We start from the raw sequence: 18404 nt of genomic DNA, 5'->3' as shown, positions 1-18404 counted from the left end.
TAAACTAACTTCAAAAGATCTGCTGAATAATTTTCATACTGTACAGAAATGAATGTGAAACAATGGCTGTATAGAATGGTTATAAAAACAGTGGCATGGGTATATCTGATTTATAGAAAATGGGCTAAATGTGTAAAACACTGGAATGATCCTTTAAGTAACTTACTTTAACACATGATTATTGAATATATAATGCAATAGAATTTGCACAGCGGTGCCCCTCGTGCTGGAGATCAACATTTTGTCAGGTGTCACCTCAGCTTGAACCCTGCCTCAATCTATCTGACTTCCTGTGCGTAACCGGCGTCTGTCTTAGCTGTGTCTGCGTGTGTTCTCGTCTGCGGCTGAATCTCTTTTTGGACTCTCCACTGAGCTCAGTAACCCCCACTCCTCCCCCCCGCTGCTCGCTCTGAGCCGACTGACTGATTACAACAACAACAACAAGAGATGACGTAGTTTGACATTTTTCACATTGTACAAGATAAATGTCTGTGAGAGGAGCTTTGATTCCAATGGCCAAATTATCTTAATCTGTCACTGATTAGCCTGTTTTCACTCCAGGAACATGTTTGGTATCTCACCCTGCGTCACAGACAGTGTCAATGATCCAGATAGACGACAGCTAAGTCCCACTTTGTGACCTTTGGCTGCATTTTTTGATATGAGGTCAATCCAAATACTGTATGTATGCAACATTATTATTATTATTAGTTACAATGCCCATTAGACAGGCCCTCATGCTCCTAAACACTCATCTAGCATTACCTTATGTTAAAACGGTACATGTTTTATTGTTGTGATATTCAAAGTTTCAAAATATACTGCTGAGTCAGAAACCAACAGGGAGACTAATCATTTCTTCTAAAACAAAAAAGCCCAACTATCGGCATCTCTCCCTTTTAATCCAGCTGTATATTTTTAAAGCTGTTCAGTATTAGCATGCTGTCAGTGCCGTGTGGCCTGTTGCCATCCTCCCCACTGGGCAGGTCCCAGCAGCACGGGTTACTGGGGAAACTGGCGGTGGCGTTGCCTCTCCTCAGAAATCTAGTGAGCTCAACAAACCTCCCAGCACACACAAGGATTTCATTTCATTCAGCGCGAGCTTACGGGCAGCTCCAAAAGAAGTTCTTCTTCCACCCCAAAAAAAAGAAGAGGAAGTCGTTTTACAAAGCTCCTCTGGCAGTGTGCAAATCTTCCTTTCCAGCCCCTTGACTCGACTTGACTATTTTTTTATTCCTTCTCCTCCATCACTCTCTTATTCTCTCACCTCCTTTCTTGTGGCTGTTCAGTGTGTGCAAACGTCTTCACACTCTGTTTTATTGCTCATCTATCACCTTTATTGGCTCTATGGTCTTTATGTCTTTCTATTTGACTATATCTCTGCTCTCCTTTGTTGCTGTCCAGCCATCTGCTTCTGGGTCTTGTTGTAATGCCCACTTGCTGTCTGGTGAATCTGATTACTTCTTTGGTTGACTCTAATGTTTCTTAATGAACCAGCATGAAGGTAAAAGGCACTACTGGACATTTATAAGGCTATACCTGTTCCATTAGCTGAAACGCTAGAGGGCTTTAAATACGAAAAGGTAATCAAATCAAAACAATGCATCGAACAAAAATATCAGTGTAACCAATTATACATATGAAAGAGAGGGAATAAACAAAGGCTCTGGTGACTTTTTAAAGGAAAGACAATAGTTAAACACTATTGACTCACCAATGGTGTAACTTCATCAGTCACATCAGGCTTGGACATCGGTGGGTGTAGCACTGGCCTGTGACCGGTCAGTCAAAAAAACGCAAATAAGTAACCATGTGGACATGTTGCAGAAAAAAAATACAGAAAAAGAAGTACAGCATTCACAGATCTGAGCTTTAATGTTGTAAAAGTGTGATAGGCCATTAATTAACTTACACAATCTTCATTTTAATCTGTCGTCTGACTGAAGTTGCATCAACTCAGACTTCTTCTTAGACGAGTTGAATTCTGTTTTTACTGTTTTTGTTTTTGGCTGATGATGCCGGCAAGGCTTTGGCCTTGTTCAATTGATCTTGTGCCCTGTGTTTTTATGTTATCACATAAACATGGAACAGGTACCGTCTTTGTTGAACCAAAAGCCTGGTTAGCAGCAACTCTAGTGTGGGTGATGCTGGCTCTGTCTCCAATTCTTTGTCTATTTTCTCCTGCACTGTCCCCCTTTGACCGCTTCTCGTCTCGTTTACCAGTTCTCCTGTCTTTGTTTTTCATTCATCTTATGCAATGTGAGAGGGGAAAGTTACCAAAACGGACTCATGTACTGCAGGAATTGTAGAATAATGTTTGCCAATGTTTCTCTGTATATTGTTCTGTATCCATATTATGTATATAATTATTAACAGTTTTAACCATTTTAAGAAAACTAAACTTTGTATTTTCAGTTCCTCTGTAGTTCTGGGAGAAAGTTCAGTCACATCAACAACATTAATACAAGCAAACTACAGGCTGATGTCTGATATCTAGTATTTAACTGCTCAGGGCATGAGTTTAACTTCAAACTGTCATCTGAAAACCACATTGAAAAAAAGACCATAGATAGAGAAGCAGAAAATGTGCCCAGATAAAATATTCCCTCTGATTTACAGTGAGGTAAAACTGTAAAAAGCTGTTCAGCTTTTCCTCGTCTCTGATGTCCAGTATTTGCCTGGTGTGCTGAACCGTCGGTGTCAGTGAATTTAGATGAACCCCCTAAAACACAAGGCATTGTGGTACGAGTGAATAATGAGCGCCGTTGTGCTTCAAGAGAGATCATTGTTTGTTGTGTTGAGGGGTTCAGCCACTTCCTGGTTGGGTCATGTGCAGTGCTTGGCCCAACATTACCCGACCAGCTCAAAGAGGCGACGTTTGACACTGATTGCATAGAGCCTTTTGTTGCAGGAGCACTTTTGATGTTGACTCTGAAAGGTTGTTTTTTTTATAGTCTTCCTCTGCTTAGGAAGGAGAACGTGTGGTGTTAGAAATGTGGTATGACATCACTAAAACTAAACCCTGGAACTGAAGAGCAAACATCAGTTATTTTACAAGTTATTGATTATATTGATCACAGTGGCCACTCTGAACTGTTGTGGGATGGGGAACGGTAAAGAAAACTAACATTAAAGTAAAAAAATCATTCTTTTGAATATCAAACACTTACTTATAGGCATTACACTTGTTTGCCAGTTTATTAGGTACACCTAACAAAAGCTAATGCAATCTAATGGTCCATTTCAACCACAACAACTTCTCCAGGGCCCCAAGAACCATTTTAGGAACTCTGGAACATTACCTGCATTTTGACTAGAGGAACCAGGGTCTACATTTAGTTGCAGAGGTTGGGACAAAACACAGTTGCTGTGCTGAACGTACAGCTTCATTCACACAATAAGCAAACACTGGGGTGCCACGTTACTCCATCAGCAGCCTCCGAGTAAGGTAAACTTTGTGAAAATGAATGCAGTCTAATACAACAGCCCTACAATAGGTTTCATGATACAGTTCGACAGCAGCACAATCTACATCCTCCAAAATGACCCCAAAGTCAGATCGACACCTCTGGAAAACAGTTAGAACAAAAACTGAACGTTCAAACTTTCATGAAGGTAGGATTTATCGCAGGACTGTTGTATTAGACTGCACTGCGTTTTAGCTAGGTGTTCCTAGTAATAAACTGCAAACATCACATCTCCTCTGCCGATGATTATATGCAGTGTGTTCCTAATAATTATTGATTTGCCATTACATCATTATATCAGTGAGTTCCCGTGGAGCTTCAGATCTTGTTGTGAAAGAATGTCTCTGCAGTAGGGTTCAGTGCTTTGTGTTGCACATTGTATCACCCAGGTATGTGTGGATTAAACTCCATCCCCTAATTTCACATCTACAGTACTAAAATTAAGTAAATTAGTTAAGAATGAATTCCCTGAATCAGATACCTGTCCTGAACATCAGCCAAATGACCAGCATCTCTGAAAATATGTGCACCGCGTGTTGGCGTCAAATCTCCGTCCGTCTGAATGGTATGTTATTAGCAAACAGTCTGGTCTGCTCGTCTTTATTGACCCTGAACCAACCCAACTACATGTAAAACTGCATGTCTTGTTGGTATTGTGCCAACACGCATAACAAGGATGTAGTCATGCAAGCAGTCATGGTGTCTTCACTGCTACGTGCGACTTCTTTTTCGGCCCAAATATTTGTTTTGACAGTGCACTGCAACCTCCATAGCCCTGCTCGGTTATGCTGTCTTGGATCTGTTGTGGGCCACGTGAGAATGTTCCCCGGTTGAACTGATAAAATAGTGGTCAACATTCGGTTAGGGTTATGTGCTGTAATTCACTTACCCTGCAGCACTGTAGCGATCACGTCATAATTCTCTGTAATGTTAATGCTTCTAATTTTGCACTTGCTGATAGGGATTTTGATTGTGTCCCGTGTCACCGTTTGCATCATAGCAGTTAGAGTAGAACAGAATTTGTCAGGATGTTTAGTGTCAGAGTTCATCTGCTGTTTTGTGTTTTTTCACAGGTCACCACACCATTTACATCGGCGTGCACGTGCCCAAGAGCTATCGACGTCGGAGGCGTCACCGTCGGAGAACCAGCCACAAGGACAGAAAGGAGAAGTTGACGGAGAACACCTCTGACAAGTCGGACACGGAAAACAACGATGAGGCCAGCAACAGCATCCTCAAACCTCTCAGTAAGTTCTGATGGACTCCATGTCAAGGCTGATTAGGGTTCATGTCTGTCTTCGCTTAAGGCTACTCTCTTTTCCAGAAAAAAGCCCCTGTGACTCTCCGTGACCCAACGGAAGTTGCTGAGTCCACTTAGTGGCCAGAAATAGCTGTGCATGTCCTGCTGAGTGACGAGCCTGTTTCGACAGAGCAGGGTGAATTTTTATTCGAAGTAATGGCTACTCAGATACAATTGTACTAGTGCTGATATGAGTCTCTTGAGTACAGTGTCTCTTGAGTACAGTGTATACGTTTGTGTATTTCTGTGCTTTGTCCGAGACATAAGTGTGTCTGTCTTTGTGTGAGTGCCGGTGTGTGCTAGCACTTATACTGTATGTGTTAGTGTTTGTGTCCTTGCTTGGCTGGAGCTTCCTCTTCTGTCCCGTAGAGTGTAAAGTGCGACGTGCCCTCAGGCGCAGCTGCTGTGATCTGCGGATGCTCGGACAAAGAGCTCTGGACAGTTTTGATTGAAAGTTGTGGAAGAAAGGGAGGAGAGAAAGGTCACATTCAGTGATGCTGAGTTTAGATATGAGTTAACGTGTAAGCCTCACTCTTACTGCATTTTTTTCTCTGTTGTGTTCAAGTTAAGGTTTGAAACGGTGTAAGACTGTTAATAAAACCCGTAGCAGTCCATTGATTTTTTTATAATGTCACAGAATTCATGTTGGGTTTAAAACAGTGTGAATTTGCCATTTTTACAATGAGATTTCAGAACAATTTATGCCTAGTTCTAATCCTGGGGGTCGGGCCGCTTCAAGAGGAATTATTTTGTTTGGATCTTTGCAGTTTTTGTGGAATTCTGCAACGTTTTACCTCTCGAGACGTCTAAAAGCTGTCCAGATGAAACATTATCAGGGAACATCACATTTAGGTTGGACTGCTTCCAGTTCATAATCACATGCTCATTAACATAAAGGACCATAAGCCAAAAACGGTGTAAGACTGTGGGTCTATTGACAACAAATACATGGAGTAATTTGGAAAAACAGAGGACAGACATTAATTCTCTGATTACATGAGGTCCGTGTAACAGTGGTCCCCTGTGAGGAAGGCTTAAAATGTCCTTGCTTTCTGTCAATCCAATAATGAGGCAGGCCACTGTCATTTCTAGAAAGTGATGCAATTTTACACATGCTTGCTCGCACATGATGTGACAAGAGGACAAAATACACCAGAACTGGATTTTCTAATGTGTACACATCACTAGATGTGGGGGGATTTTCTTCGGGAAATAAATCCAGTCGGAGAATAGATTACATCCAGCCCATCTGGTTGTTGCTACTGAATGTGATGATGCATATTTAGCAAGAAATTGTGAGTTTTATAGATTTCTGAGTCAATCAGAGATACTGGGCTAAACTGCAGGCAAAATGTTTTGTAATAAGCTTCCAAAGTGGCTAAAGAAGTGATTCCTGATAAGATGGCAGTGTCTCAGATATGATGAAGACCAGACCACAGTTTTTCTGTTACAGTCACACTGCATGTGGTCCAACCCTGACTCAGAGTAGTGCAGTGGACCCCAACCTTTTTGGACTGTCCCCATAATAGTCAAACAGTGACAGTGATATGTTTTTATTATTTACTATTTGTCCTGCCACCAATAAAGAATAGGAGATGACAGATGAAATCGTTTTTCGATATAACTGTTTGTGTTGCGGAGAGGCCGATCTGTCTGAGTGACCCTGAAGTTGGTTCTTTGCAGTCGGTAATTGTAGAGTTGTTGTCTGCATTTCCCTTTCATAGCAGATTTTAGACTATTTTGTACTTCTTTTCCCTCCTCAAGGCCTAACTCTACCCACAACCCTTTGCCAAATTGTCTGGTTATTAAGCCTTTGGACCAGTCTGGCAGGGATACAGCTGTACTCGCCAAACTAATGGACTTTGTCTGTGGGGTAATGATGGCTGCGTTTGGGTGGGCTAAATATTCCTGCCTGTTGTGTGTGTGAACAGCAGTGCAGTTACTCTTCGGACTTGCTGGTTCATTTGCTCACACTTGGTTTAACAAGATTAGTCTTTTTCTTGAAACTGCTGCCTGTACGTAGAGATGAGATTCATCACAGGCTGGACAACGTTGACGGGTTGTCCTTTTTTTTTTTTTTTTTAAACTGTGCTGTTGGTGAGGTGATTGCCAAGTTTGACTTTTCTGTCTGGGTTTCCCCAGTTGATATGTGCATTTATGGAGTCCATAGTTAAACAAGTGGAAACTAGAGACTCAAATGCTGTATACTGTCAATCCCAAAAATATGTGTGAAAGGGGACAACAGCAATTCTTCATTCTTGAAAAACCCATTGAAGTCAGGCAGTAATGACGTAACATCTGAAACCCTTCACACCTCGGGTTGTTTACGGCAACACTGGTAATTCTCCATTCATGGAAAATGCGACTATGTTGGCAGGAGAATGTTAGCTTTGACGTTTTGTTATCAGTCAACACTATGGCAGTCTGCTGGCTCATGAGGGCGAAATAGAATAAATGCTGTTGATGTTATGTAAAAATCCTGTGATGGAATCAAGGTGCGCAGTGAAATGGCATAACAACACAAACGGAGAGCTCTTAGTACAATTGGTATTGTTGTACAGTGAATGGTTCGTTTGTTTTATTGTATGTAAACAGACTTTTGTAAAATTTATATTCCATTTGATGTGAAACTGTTGCCACTTAATCCCTTTTTAAAGTCATTCACTGATTAAACCACAGCCAATCTTTAAAAATCGAAATGTCATGGTTCCTAATAATGAATTTGTGTATTTTTAAATTTGGAAATCTATCCAATAAAAGTATAAAGTATATAAAAGTATATCTAGACTTTCAGGATACCGCGTGCATTGGACTCCTGGTATATTTGTATGAGCAGAGACTCATCATAATTCAGACATTTCTCAGAAGAAGAGAGATTTTTGGATGAGTTATTGGATAAACCTCTTTGAGTTGCACTAAAGAATCATGGTTGTCCTGGTAAAGTAACAGTTATACTAGTCACTTAAATTGCCCAAATAAGAAGTTTGTCACACAGGGCTTTATCCTTTGAGCCTGCTGAGAGAATGCTAATGTTCACACCACGAGCCTGCTAAATGATGACTGCTGGTGCAGCGTGCATAATTTACATGTTCAATGGATAGTTAATGATAGGAACCTAATATATCAGCACTTTTAGTAAATATGAAATTCTAAAGTTGTAAAATCACATTATGTTTATGTGAACAGTCTTCCATCTGTATCTTGTGGCCTAGCTAACCTTTCAGGGTCAAACTAGACATAGCTGACAGCTTAATGTTGGAAAAGCTAGTGAACTAGCACTCTGACCTTCCAATGTCATAGGCATTGAAATAAAAATGAAATAATTGCATTTTTAATTTAGAGTTCCTCTTGACATAGATTGTTTCCAAGTAGCTAACTAAAACATGTATTTGTATTCTTTTGCCATTTATGACAGTAGAGCAGCTCTGCCTTTTTAGGTCTTTACAGCTAAAACTCAAATCTGCAGGCATCTGTCAGGCACGTGGAAACTGACAGGCATGCAGTACAGCTAATGTCCTACTGTTACTCACTGCCCTCCTCTGTGTTACTCTCTCTGGGAATCAGGGCCGGCCCAGGGGAAGGCCCTTGTCTGTCATATGGACTGAAATCCTCTTGTTTGGTCAGATGGACGCTGCAGGGACTTTGAGTCCATCTCCTGGTTGCATGTGTGACCACTGCAGAGTTATTTGACCCCTGCTCATTTTGATGAGCGTGTTTTTTTTGTTTTTTTTTTACTAAGCATTTTCCCATCTTTTTCTACCAGGATCAAATGTTCTCTCAAAGTGGATTACAAAGATTACTTAGAAACTTGGTTCATATACAAATGGGTTTAATTTCCCAAAGTCAGGGAGAGCAAGCTACAACTGCTGTGATGTATTAATTTTTTTCTTTCGTTCTTTTGTGAACACATCTCCGATTTTATGTTCATTCTTCACTGGGAGGATACCAGCTCCTCTCACAATTTGAAGTATAATCTTTGGAATCGCAAAGATCACATGACTAAATGCAAAGGTCTGTTTTTTTCTGGCTCCTGAAAAGGTGACATTATGGAACTACCCAGCTTTCACATGGAAACAGCTATCAGTGCAAGAGCAAACCATATTTTTCCTTAAAAGCATTGATTAAATTCTAGATGTGCTCTACTTCGTGCCAAATATTTTCTTTGAGTGTAATGAGGAAGGATTCAAACCGAAGAGGTTTACAGTGACAAATTATGGCCTGACAGTGATTCTGTTTGTGACATATTTGTCGAGGGTCTCATCTGATATCACAAATCCTAATGGGACTATTGATCACTTCAGGAGACATGTTACAAAAAAAGCACATTTCCCTTTCCACTAAGACTCATTGGCCTGCCCTTAATGAATATGATTGGTTCAAGAAATTTAAACAACCCACAATGTTTTTTTCTCACACATCACAAAACGACAGCAGGGATTCAAAACCTTTCTTTTGCTCTGGCACGTTGACAACTTGTAAGTTGAGCATTATACTCTCCACAGACCAACCGACTGTTTGTTTGAGATATTGTTCAGTATCATAGGAAAAGAAATATCAGTAGGAAAGGTCTCTGGATATTGACTGGATAAATGACTTAAATGTTTGAAATGCCATCCTTTTTGTTTGACTTTGTTTCTTTCTGGGCCGATTGATTAGTTAATCTTCATTGATCGGCCCTCAGATCAACAATGTTTCCCCTCCCCCTCAAATCCACAGCCGTACCTTACCCCTCTGTCCTATGAGTGTACCTGTAAGTCTTTTAGCTTTATTCTCTGCTACAAACAATGAGGATTGCAGTTTTGTGGGTATGAGACAAAAATACTCTCATTCTAAACAGTGAAATGGATTTAAATGGTCGAGCGTGAAGATTTTAGGCTGTGCATTATCACATAGTAGCTCACAGGAGATGCACAACTAGCTGCAAACTTTGCTTTTTTGCTCCGCCTACTTTCGGTTCACTTGCTTCATCTGATTTACTTCAGTAAATGATAACTTTTCAGAATGACTTTCGGCATAAGTCAGACAGTGGACATGAGTGGACAGGAGTAGTTGAAGATGATTTTATGTTTACCCAAGTTTGTGACGACTGCACAGCACACTGCATGTTTGAGATTGCGTCTATGCCCCTTATTCAGTGTCTCATGATGGCCTCGTATTTTGATGTATGATTGTCATAGGTATAAAATTGAGAACGCTGACACCAAATGATTTTAGTATCAGATATTTTAAATCTTTGAAAGTTTTTCTTATGTTCAGTTCCACTATTTCTGTATTGTCTTTATAGAACTGTTGGTTAATCTCATTCATTCCTCAGTCTGAAACAACAGCAACACCCCAATAGGTAGATTTTTTAATGTCTTATCTTAGTCTATGAACACATTCTGTTTGGATTACTTACACCTTTGTCAGATCGGCCCTTTACATCCATAATTCATGCCATATTCCTCTAATAATGTTGCAAGGCGCTTATTTCATGTTCAAATGTATTCAGAGTGCGAGTTGTGGTGTTCCTCAGGTCTCCAGTTTGGAACCCCCAACTTTTGAATGAAGAAATTGCAGTCCAGTCATCATTTACCATTTATAAGCAACAGAACCAACCCTTACTCAGTTCACTAATCTCACCGTAGCAGTCTGACTTTTACTGTATGATCTGTGTCTGATCTTAGCTAATGTTAGCCAAGTGTAGTTTGATGTTGTCTAACTGACATTTCTGAGTCAGTTGTTTACTCTTCTCTGCTTCTACTACTTTGTTGCTGCGTTTTAACATGTCAGAGATAAACATAACAAAAGTAAAAAATAACATGTAAACACATATTGCCTTGCTAAAAGGCACATTCAGCCAGTGACTCATGATAATCTTAGAGCATGAATGGGATAAATTAAGATTTATATACAGGTAAATACTGGTAATGTTGCTGAGCCTTCCTGGACAAAGAGGTGCATTAAGCCCTTTTGTAGACAAACTTTGGGATAAGCATAAACTTGACCTTGCTGTGATGAGTTGTATTGTGCTACAGTGAAAGCATACAGAAAATGTGGTTGTATGTTCAGCATACGTGCAAACAGCTCACTGATCATTTCATTTCACATTCTTTCTCCCAAGCTGGTATTTGTTACATTCTCATCGGAACAACAAAATACCAGAGCTCGATGGTCTGGGCATAAATACTGTGCTCTCAATGGATCACCCTCAGGGTGTCACTCTGCATTCAGCCCAATCCCTGTTTGCTTGCCTGTGCGCTAGCCACCCTGCATACTGAATGTCGGACTTTGTGGCATGGAAAACATTTCCTGTACTCTCAGTGATCCTCTCTTCCCTTTGAATGAGGTGACGGGGAGTTGCATTATGATTGCATGTACAGTCACAAACAATGGACGTGCTATTAGATCCCATGTTGCCTTTTACTGTGCCGAGTTTTTCAAAAAGGTCAGAGGAGATGGAAGGTATTTGTGTAGGATGCATGTCAAGAGTGGGACTAAACAGGCCTTTAGTGGCAGTCACACTAAGCTTTCTACTGGGCAGCGGGCATTCTTCCTCCATCCCCTATCCCATGAGCCTCTGCTGCTGGGACAAAGTCCTCTTTGTATGCCCATGGCTCTTGGCTAGAGCACACAGCTTTGAAATTGCGTTTGAACGATGGGATTTTCATTTCTATCCCTCCTTTTCGTGCTTGCTCTCACCCCTCTTTGCTTTCACTCTGCACTGAGTCTCACCCCCCCGAACACTCCTCACCCACCCTCCCATCTTTCTCTTAGCAACTGCTGAGTGGGACAGTATTGCATTGACACCAACACTGTGCTTGTTATCAGATTTTTTTCCTGGATAGCGTGGATAGGCAGCATCAGTTTCTCATGAGGAATTAGAAAATCTCTCTTGGACACTTGGATAAACTCTTGAGTGAAACCAGTTTTTGATGTCCACTATTTATTAGAAGAATCTTCAGAAGAATGTTTAGTCTCTAGTTTTTATTCTTTACGGATGGGTGTAGGACAATTTCAGATTTACATATATTAGTTTGACCATGAAAACTTGTTTGTTTTGTCACTCCTTCATTGCAGCTTGTTTCTCGATCATAAAAAATTGTGAATGCTAAATCTCAGTTTATTATTAGTATCAGCTTTTAATTAAATATAAAGGTAATTCGAACATGTAGAAAGGTACAGAAAGTAGCTGATTCCAGCTGTAAACTCCGGGTGTCAGGAAGCTTTTATAATATAATAATACCAAAATTTATTTCTCAGATAATGAGTTATCTTCAACAGGATGTCTTTACCTTTATTTCACAAGGGAAAAAACAATTTACTACACTGGGCTTATCATATTCACTTCTTTTTAATTAACTGTATGCACATTTAAGGAATACAGCAGTAGATGGTCTGTGTGAACCTACATCACTGAGGCTTTGACCCCTGCCTTGCACTAGACCGTTGGCTATTGTTTCCATGCAATTTTGGCCATATATGTATTTAAAGCTTGTTTTAACTGTTTACTGTAATCAGCGTAAATCACTGTGGATATGAGTGTCAGCTGAATGTGTGAAATGCACATGTAAATTATTCCACCCAAGGTGTTATTAAACAGGTTGCGGTGACTTAAGCTAGTTGCAGCTTGTGGAAATTTGTGTGTGTGTGCGTATGTGTGTGTGTGTGCGCCAGCAGACAGTTTATCCACCACCTAGTAATCTTACAGGTGCTTGTCTGGCTCGTACCTGCTGTTGTTGTTATTGTGCTGCAGAAAAAAAAACACAATGAAGTGAAACTTCAAGCCTTCATCTCATTTACAGTTTGGCTACTTGCTGCTGACTGAATGAATGAATGACTCAGTGTGGTGGGTGGTAATGTGAAGAGTGGTGTGTATGGAAAGGTCTAACCTTCATCTGCAAAGAATAGTCCAGCTAAAGTCACAACGCTCAGTTAGCAGAGATTATTGTCCTTCCTCTGTGATGCAGGTTGTTTTACTTCCACTCCTGCATTAATAAAAAGTCTGTTTGCAATTATTATTGATGATATAACATAAATTCCTTTCTTAACATTACAAAGGTGGGTGGTCAGGCTACCAGAGCAGTTTTTATGTCCATGCTTTTTAGACTGACAAGGTGAAAACTCAGAGGGAAACCCTGAATATCTGTATTTTCAGGAATAAAAATAGTTAAATTTCAATAAATTCAATATTTATGGTCAACACTGGTGTATTAGCAGACTGTTATGTAATCCGATCAGACAGCTTTGTTATTCTCATTCACATGCACACACATATGTTAGTGCTTCTGTGCTTGTGTGGACCCTGCATTCCTTAATCTTGGCTGTAACCATCACAACCTCATGCCCATACTATTATGTAAACCTTAACCTAGCTCCAAACTTGACCTTCAAAACGCTCTTTGAAGAAACACACCACACTGGTAAATTTGCCACATAGATCTATACAGTATATTCTACTAAGTTAATATAACACAACATTTAAAAAAAAAAAATTACAGTTAAATTTGCAGTTAGTATATTTTGTGTGCAAGCTAATAATGTCCATAAGATTAAGGGAAAAATGTTATATACACTGTTTCTTACATGATGTGTAAAAGGAACTGATAAGTCTCTGCACTTCCTCTGTTGTTTAAATTACAACATCCAGATCACTGTCTGGTTCACATCATGTTCGCCGTTTTGAATAAACCAATTGAATCTGGCAGATGTGCTTTTATATCTCAATAAACAGGTCCAGAAAAAAAGAGCAAAAAGATCCTGCCATCCAGCCAATTGTATGCAATAATGAATAACACGTTCACATTAGAAGGTAAGTCTACAGTATTCCTAACATTAACAGGTTCCTTTATCTGAGGAAGCAAGTTCTCACATCACATTATCACTACTTCGTTTGGAAGGGCTCCTGTCAGAAGCGTAAGAAAAAAGAAGAAAGAAACCTATTCACTTTATCTAATTCAATCCAACCTTTAATTAAACTATGACTGATTACCATGGAAATGTTTAACTCATTTTCTCAGTATTTAAAGTACAGAGTCATCTCTGCGTGACAGTTAGTGTCTGTGACAGTAATTGCATCTCTTTCTGGGATTCAGTTCTGCCTGTTCAGACAAGTTGAAAATGAACTGATTAACATCCACTTAGAGCTGGCCCACAGTATCTTGTGTCTAATGCATTATGCAGCATCCTTCTGACTGACATGACACAGCAGAAGAGTCACAGGGACTTTAGCCTTAATGGACCATTTTGAAGACATTTTGACATGTCATAGCAGAAAAAGCACAGGTGTAATCAATAGCATTAATGATTACTATGTTCCATTTATCCCGGTTCCAGGTCTCTGATTTCATATTGATCTCCATCATCCATCATCGATGAGCAGTTTGCAGCTTCCCCACAGTAACAGTCTGATTCCCCCGGCAGAGATGCCATTGTTTCATCTATGTGAGCGTTTCCTGTAAACGAGCTGTAGCTCTGGTGATGCACCATGCTCTGGTCTTGTGTGGTTGTTTGCTAATGACAATAATCTTTGTGTGCAGTTTTCTACTTGCATGGGCAGGCTTTCATGCAGGGGGGGAATGATCATTTGTGGGCTCTCGTTTACAGTTCAAATATCGTTTCCACTTGTTGGAACAAGGTGTGAAGATGTCGACATGTTTGAGTAGCACTGAAAAGTATTATTTATATATCAATTCTATTGAAATTCTGTTTGGCTCTGTTTTGTGTTGCTCTATAAATATTCAAATGAGAATACAAGGGGAAGGAAAGCCAAGCCTCTACTAAAGAATAGGCCAGTTTGTGAACCATTTCCTAATTGTTAATGAGGGGCTCCAGGGTAGCTTGCCAAGGCTGGAGGGCCAATGGCGAAGGCCTGTTTGAACAGGGAAGGGGGGGCAGAGAGGGAGAAGGGGCTAGCTGTGGGGACACTGTCACTGAGGGGACCCCTAAACCCCATCTGCCCCCTCCTACCTGGTTCACAGAGTGCTGGAGCAGGCAGCTGAGAGCGGCTGTCACTTCCACCCAAGACTTTAATGAGGGTCTAGCTGCAGCTTTGGGACCCTGGTGAGCTTGTGTCGCTTGCCGACTGCTGTCTGTGTAGCAAACCCTGGGTCAGTTGATTTGGAGAGTACAAAGTGGTCACGAGATTTTAAAGATGTCTAACAACAACAATAACCAAGAGGAGAAGGAAGAAAAGGAAGAGGACACGGAGGAGAAAGGAGAGGAGGTCATGGTGAAAATCCCACCACCTCCACCTCCTCCTGAGGTCAACGCAAAGGGTCCAGCTGAGGAGGGGAAGCCGGTGCCCAAACCCTTGCCCAATGGGCACCATTGCCAGCCTATGAACCGCAGTATTTTTCCTCTCTCCACAGTCTCGCCAGCAGCTGAGAGGATCCGCTTCATCCTCGGGGAGGAGGATGACGGCCCAGCACCCCCACAGCTCTTCACTGAGCTGGATGAGCTGCTGTCGGTGGATGGACAGGAGATGGAGTGGAAGGAGACGGCCAGGTAAGGACCTCAGTCTCAGACTTGGGACTTCCTTTTCTATATGTGAACTTTTGTTTTCACAGTTGTAGTGATGTTTAGAAACCTTCTCCACTCCTTTAGATATTTTTAAACCGCCCAGACTGGGAAATAACTAAGCAAACATTTGTTAATTTCTCAGTCTAAACTCCGTTCTTCTAACTTTAGGGAATTTGGTGTGTGCATTGCATTTGGAGCAGCATGAAAAGCAAGCACACAGGGCTTCACAGGTTTCTCCTGTGTGGCCCACTAGTGGGATGGGATGGGACAGAGATGGGATGATTGTTTATACATCATTAGCGTTGGATGAGTGAAGCTCTCTCATGGGGAAACTGGATCCCGGGGCTGCTGTTCGAGGCTCCAAATGAGTTGATTTTTTTTATCCTAACCTCTGACCAATTGTACCGCAGAGAGAAGTCACATTTTGGTTCACTGTTGGTTGAATGATTTGCAGAGGAACGCTTCTGAAGAACTCTCCTGTCAGAGTCTCTATGTATATTACTGTGTATAAGTGCTTTTACTTTGAACCAAGTCTTGTTTTTTAAGATATAGTCCTATTTTTTATTTGTTTGTTTTAAATTAACCTCATATTAACAGCTCATGTATTGATCCAGCTTCTGTCTCCTCACCTCCTCCACATGTAAAAACACTTGATATTGGATTGGTATAAGATTAACACAGATGAGCTTAAACTGGATCATTGTGTCATAATTCAAATGAGGACACTATGGCTTATCAGTTCTGCAGAAACCTACCTATTAGGAGGCATCATTAGACCTTATTTTAACTTGGATTGGACCAAATGCATGTAAATCAAAATGCAAATTGAATGAGAATGCATTATGGCATTTAACACTGTGGACTTTCCTGATCATGTCATATCAACCATCTGGAAAAAGAAGACCAAAAAAACTTTTTTATCTACCTGGGATTATTTTTAAGGTTAAACAAGCTTTAGGTTCATCATCATTCTCTCAATATACAACATTCAGCATTCAGGGGAGGAAAATGGTTTCTTCAGTGCTATGATTTACAAAATACATACATAAATAACACATTTTTTTAGTTTTTTTTTTTTTAAAGGAATAAAACAAGTGCCACAGAAGGATAGAAGTTCAGTGATGGCGACAAATGTCCAGAAGAAAATAATTTTCCTTTCACGAGGCCAGATTTCACTACAGTCAAGAGTTTAAACATAAAAAGGCCTTTCCACAACTGAAGTACAGTAAAACTGTACAAATAAGAAATCAATACAAGAGGATCAGCAGGGTTAAAAAGGTTAAAAAAGAACTGCTGCTCCAAATCCTTCAAAAAGTGTCTGTTACTTATTTTTTAATTTAGCCAACACATTGCTTACAAAAGGTGAAATAAATCAATCTTGAATCCATAATGCCAAACTTATTATTCTGCAAATAACTGCGGAGATTAAGACACAGTGCAATGCTTCATCAAGTGCACTCAGGGGACTCAAAATGAATAAAAGATCTCACAAGTGCTGGGTAGTGCTGGCTGTACGCCAAGTGCAAGTTTGGCAGCCAAACTGGTCAAATAAAACCCGGCTATAGAAACAACTGCTCAGTACCAGTTCACTTTCTCATCCCTCACAGGGAGGGGGCGTGGGGGGGTGGGGAGTGATTAAATAAATACATGAAAAAAATAGAACTGATGGTCAATATAAGACCTGATCATTTATTAGAAAGTAATGAATTCATACAGCCCGGTCATAAATCTTCATCAGAGATTTTCCTATGCACCTGCCCACCAGATGTGCATCAGACAGCACTTTATTTATTTGACCTTAACAACATACGTCATAAAATAAATGACAAAAAGCTGAAATATATTTACTCACCACATTGCCATTGAGAATGTATAACTTGTTTCCCCCTGACAAAACATTTCCTATAATTGTTTTCACAACCTTGTGAGAGCTAAGAGCCAAATTCTTTGAATTATCCCCCTCATGACTTCTTGTGAGGTTGTTGCACGTACGCCCCCATATAAAGGTAACGGGTGGGACTGCTATGAGATTTACAATGCAGCTCAAAAATGGCTAAAGTATATAGGTATATGACACATACATTTTGCATTGTATGTGTATGCGCAGTTATATTTAGTTTGAAAGGTGTTGAGGTGTCTGGTAACGCTGGCATCAGTTCCATCTACCCTGATCTGTAGTGATGTAGCTTCATGTCCTCCAGGGTTAGCATGTGTAGGTTAGTTTGATGCGCTGAATTGCACCTATATAAGTGCTTATCCAAGATTATGGTAAACCTGTTTCTGCATGTGCTGTCACTGTCTGGCCTCCCACTCTAATCCAGTCTTTTTTTTCACCTTTTCACCCCTTCCAGGTGGATCAAGTTTGAGGAGAAGGTAGAGAAAGGTGGTGAAAGGTGGAGTAAACCCCACGTGGCCACGCTGTCCTTACACAGCCTGTTTGAACTGCGGACGTGCATAGAGAAAGGCACCATCATGCTGGACATGGAAGCTTCCACTCTGCCTCAGGTTGTTGGTAAGTTGGCGTCAGGTCACTAGGCAACAAAATGCCAAAATGATGTGCACGTTTTGGTACAATGCAGGAAGCACTTGGACAGTGTTTGCGTTATTAGTCAATAGGTGTGATTTAGGTATGAAGCACATGACTTTGACACTGGAGACTGGAGTCGGCATCCTTGAAAAATCTTATCCTGGAAGTTAGTGTGGAGCAGTGTAGAGGTTTAGTATTTCACTTCTATACTTTGAGAGAATGCTCAAAGCTCCAACACCCCTGGATCCTCCACAGTAATGCAACTTAATGGCTTTTTTTTTTTTTTTTGTTACACCCTCCCTGCTTCTCGTATCATTCAACGTCTACAGCATCAGTTTTATAACATGGGCTTTTTGTTCTAGATCAGAAGTCTCCCCCAGAGCCATCATGCAACTTCATACACTGACTGAATATAGTGACCCTTTAACCTCAGTCAAGTGTTTAGTCAACTTAAATGTACTTTACATACACAAATAACATATTTCCCTTATCTCAACCGAGTGACTAAATATAACAATAATTCTTTAATTGCCAAGAGGAAATGTTTGACCATGAATTTTTGGCAGATGCATTAATTTGTCACTTGCTCATTTTATTGCTAAAGAACATA

At 40.5% G+C, this 18404-nt stretch overlaps 1 protein-coding gene across 2 annotated transcripts in view; it reads left to right on the top strand.

The window, feature by feature from the left end:
• Positions 1 to 18404, top strand: part of LOC111236848 (electrogenic sodium bicarbonate cotransporter 1-like) — a 53806-nt gene that overhangs the window by 7223 nt on the left and 28179 nt on the right. For both annotated transcript variants that reach the window (XM_022765726.1, XM_022765725.1), the window contains exons 4-6: positions 4541 to 4714; positions 15117 to 15252; positions 17619 to 17779. In XM_022765726.1, the coding sequence (XP_022621447.1) occupies positions 4541 to 4714; positions 15117 to 15252; positions 17619 to 17779 (471 nt within the window). The remainder of the gene's footprint in view (positions 1 to 4540; positions 4715 to 15116; positions 15253 to 17618; positions 17780 to 18404) is intronic.

The sequence above is a fragment of the Seriola dumerili genome, unplaced genomic scaffold (genome assembly GCF_002260705.1).
Source record: "Seriola dumerili isolate Sdu_G_001 unplaced genomic scaffold, Sdu_1.0 BDQW01000733.1, whole genome shotgun sequence".
NCBI classification, from domain to species: Eukaryota; Metazoa; Chordata; class Actinopteri; order Carangiformes; family Carangidae; genus Seriola; species Seriola dumerili.
This window is presented reverse-complemented; position numbering and strand designations above follow the sequence as displayed.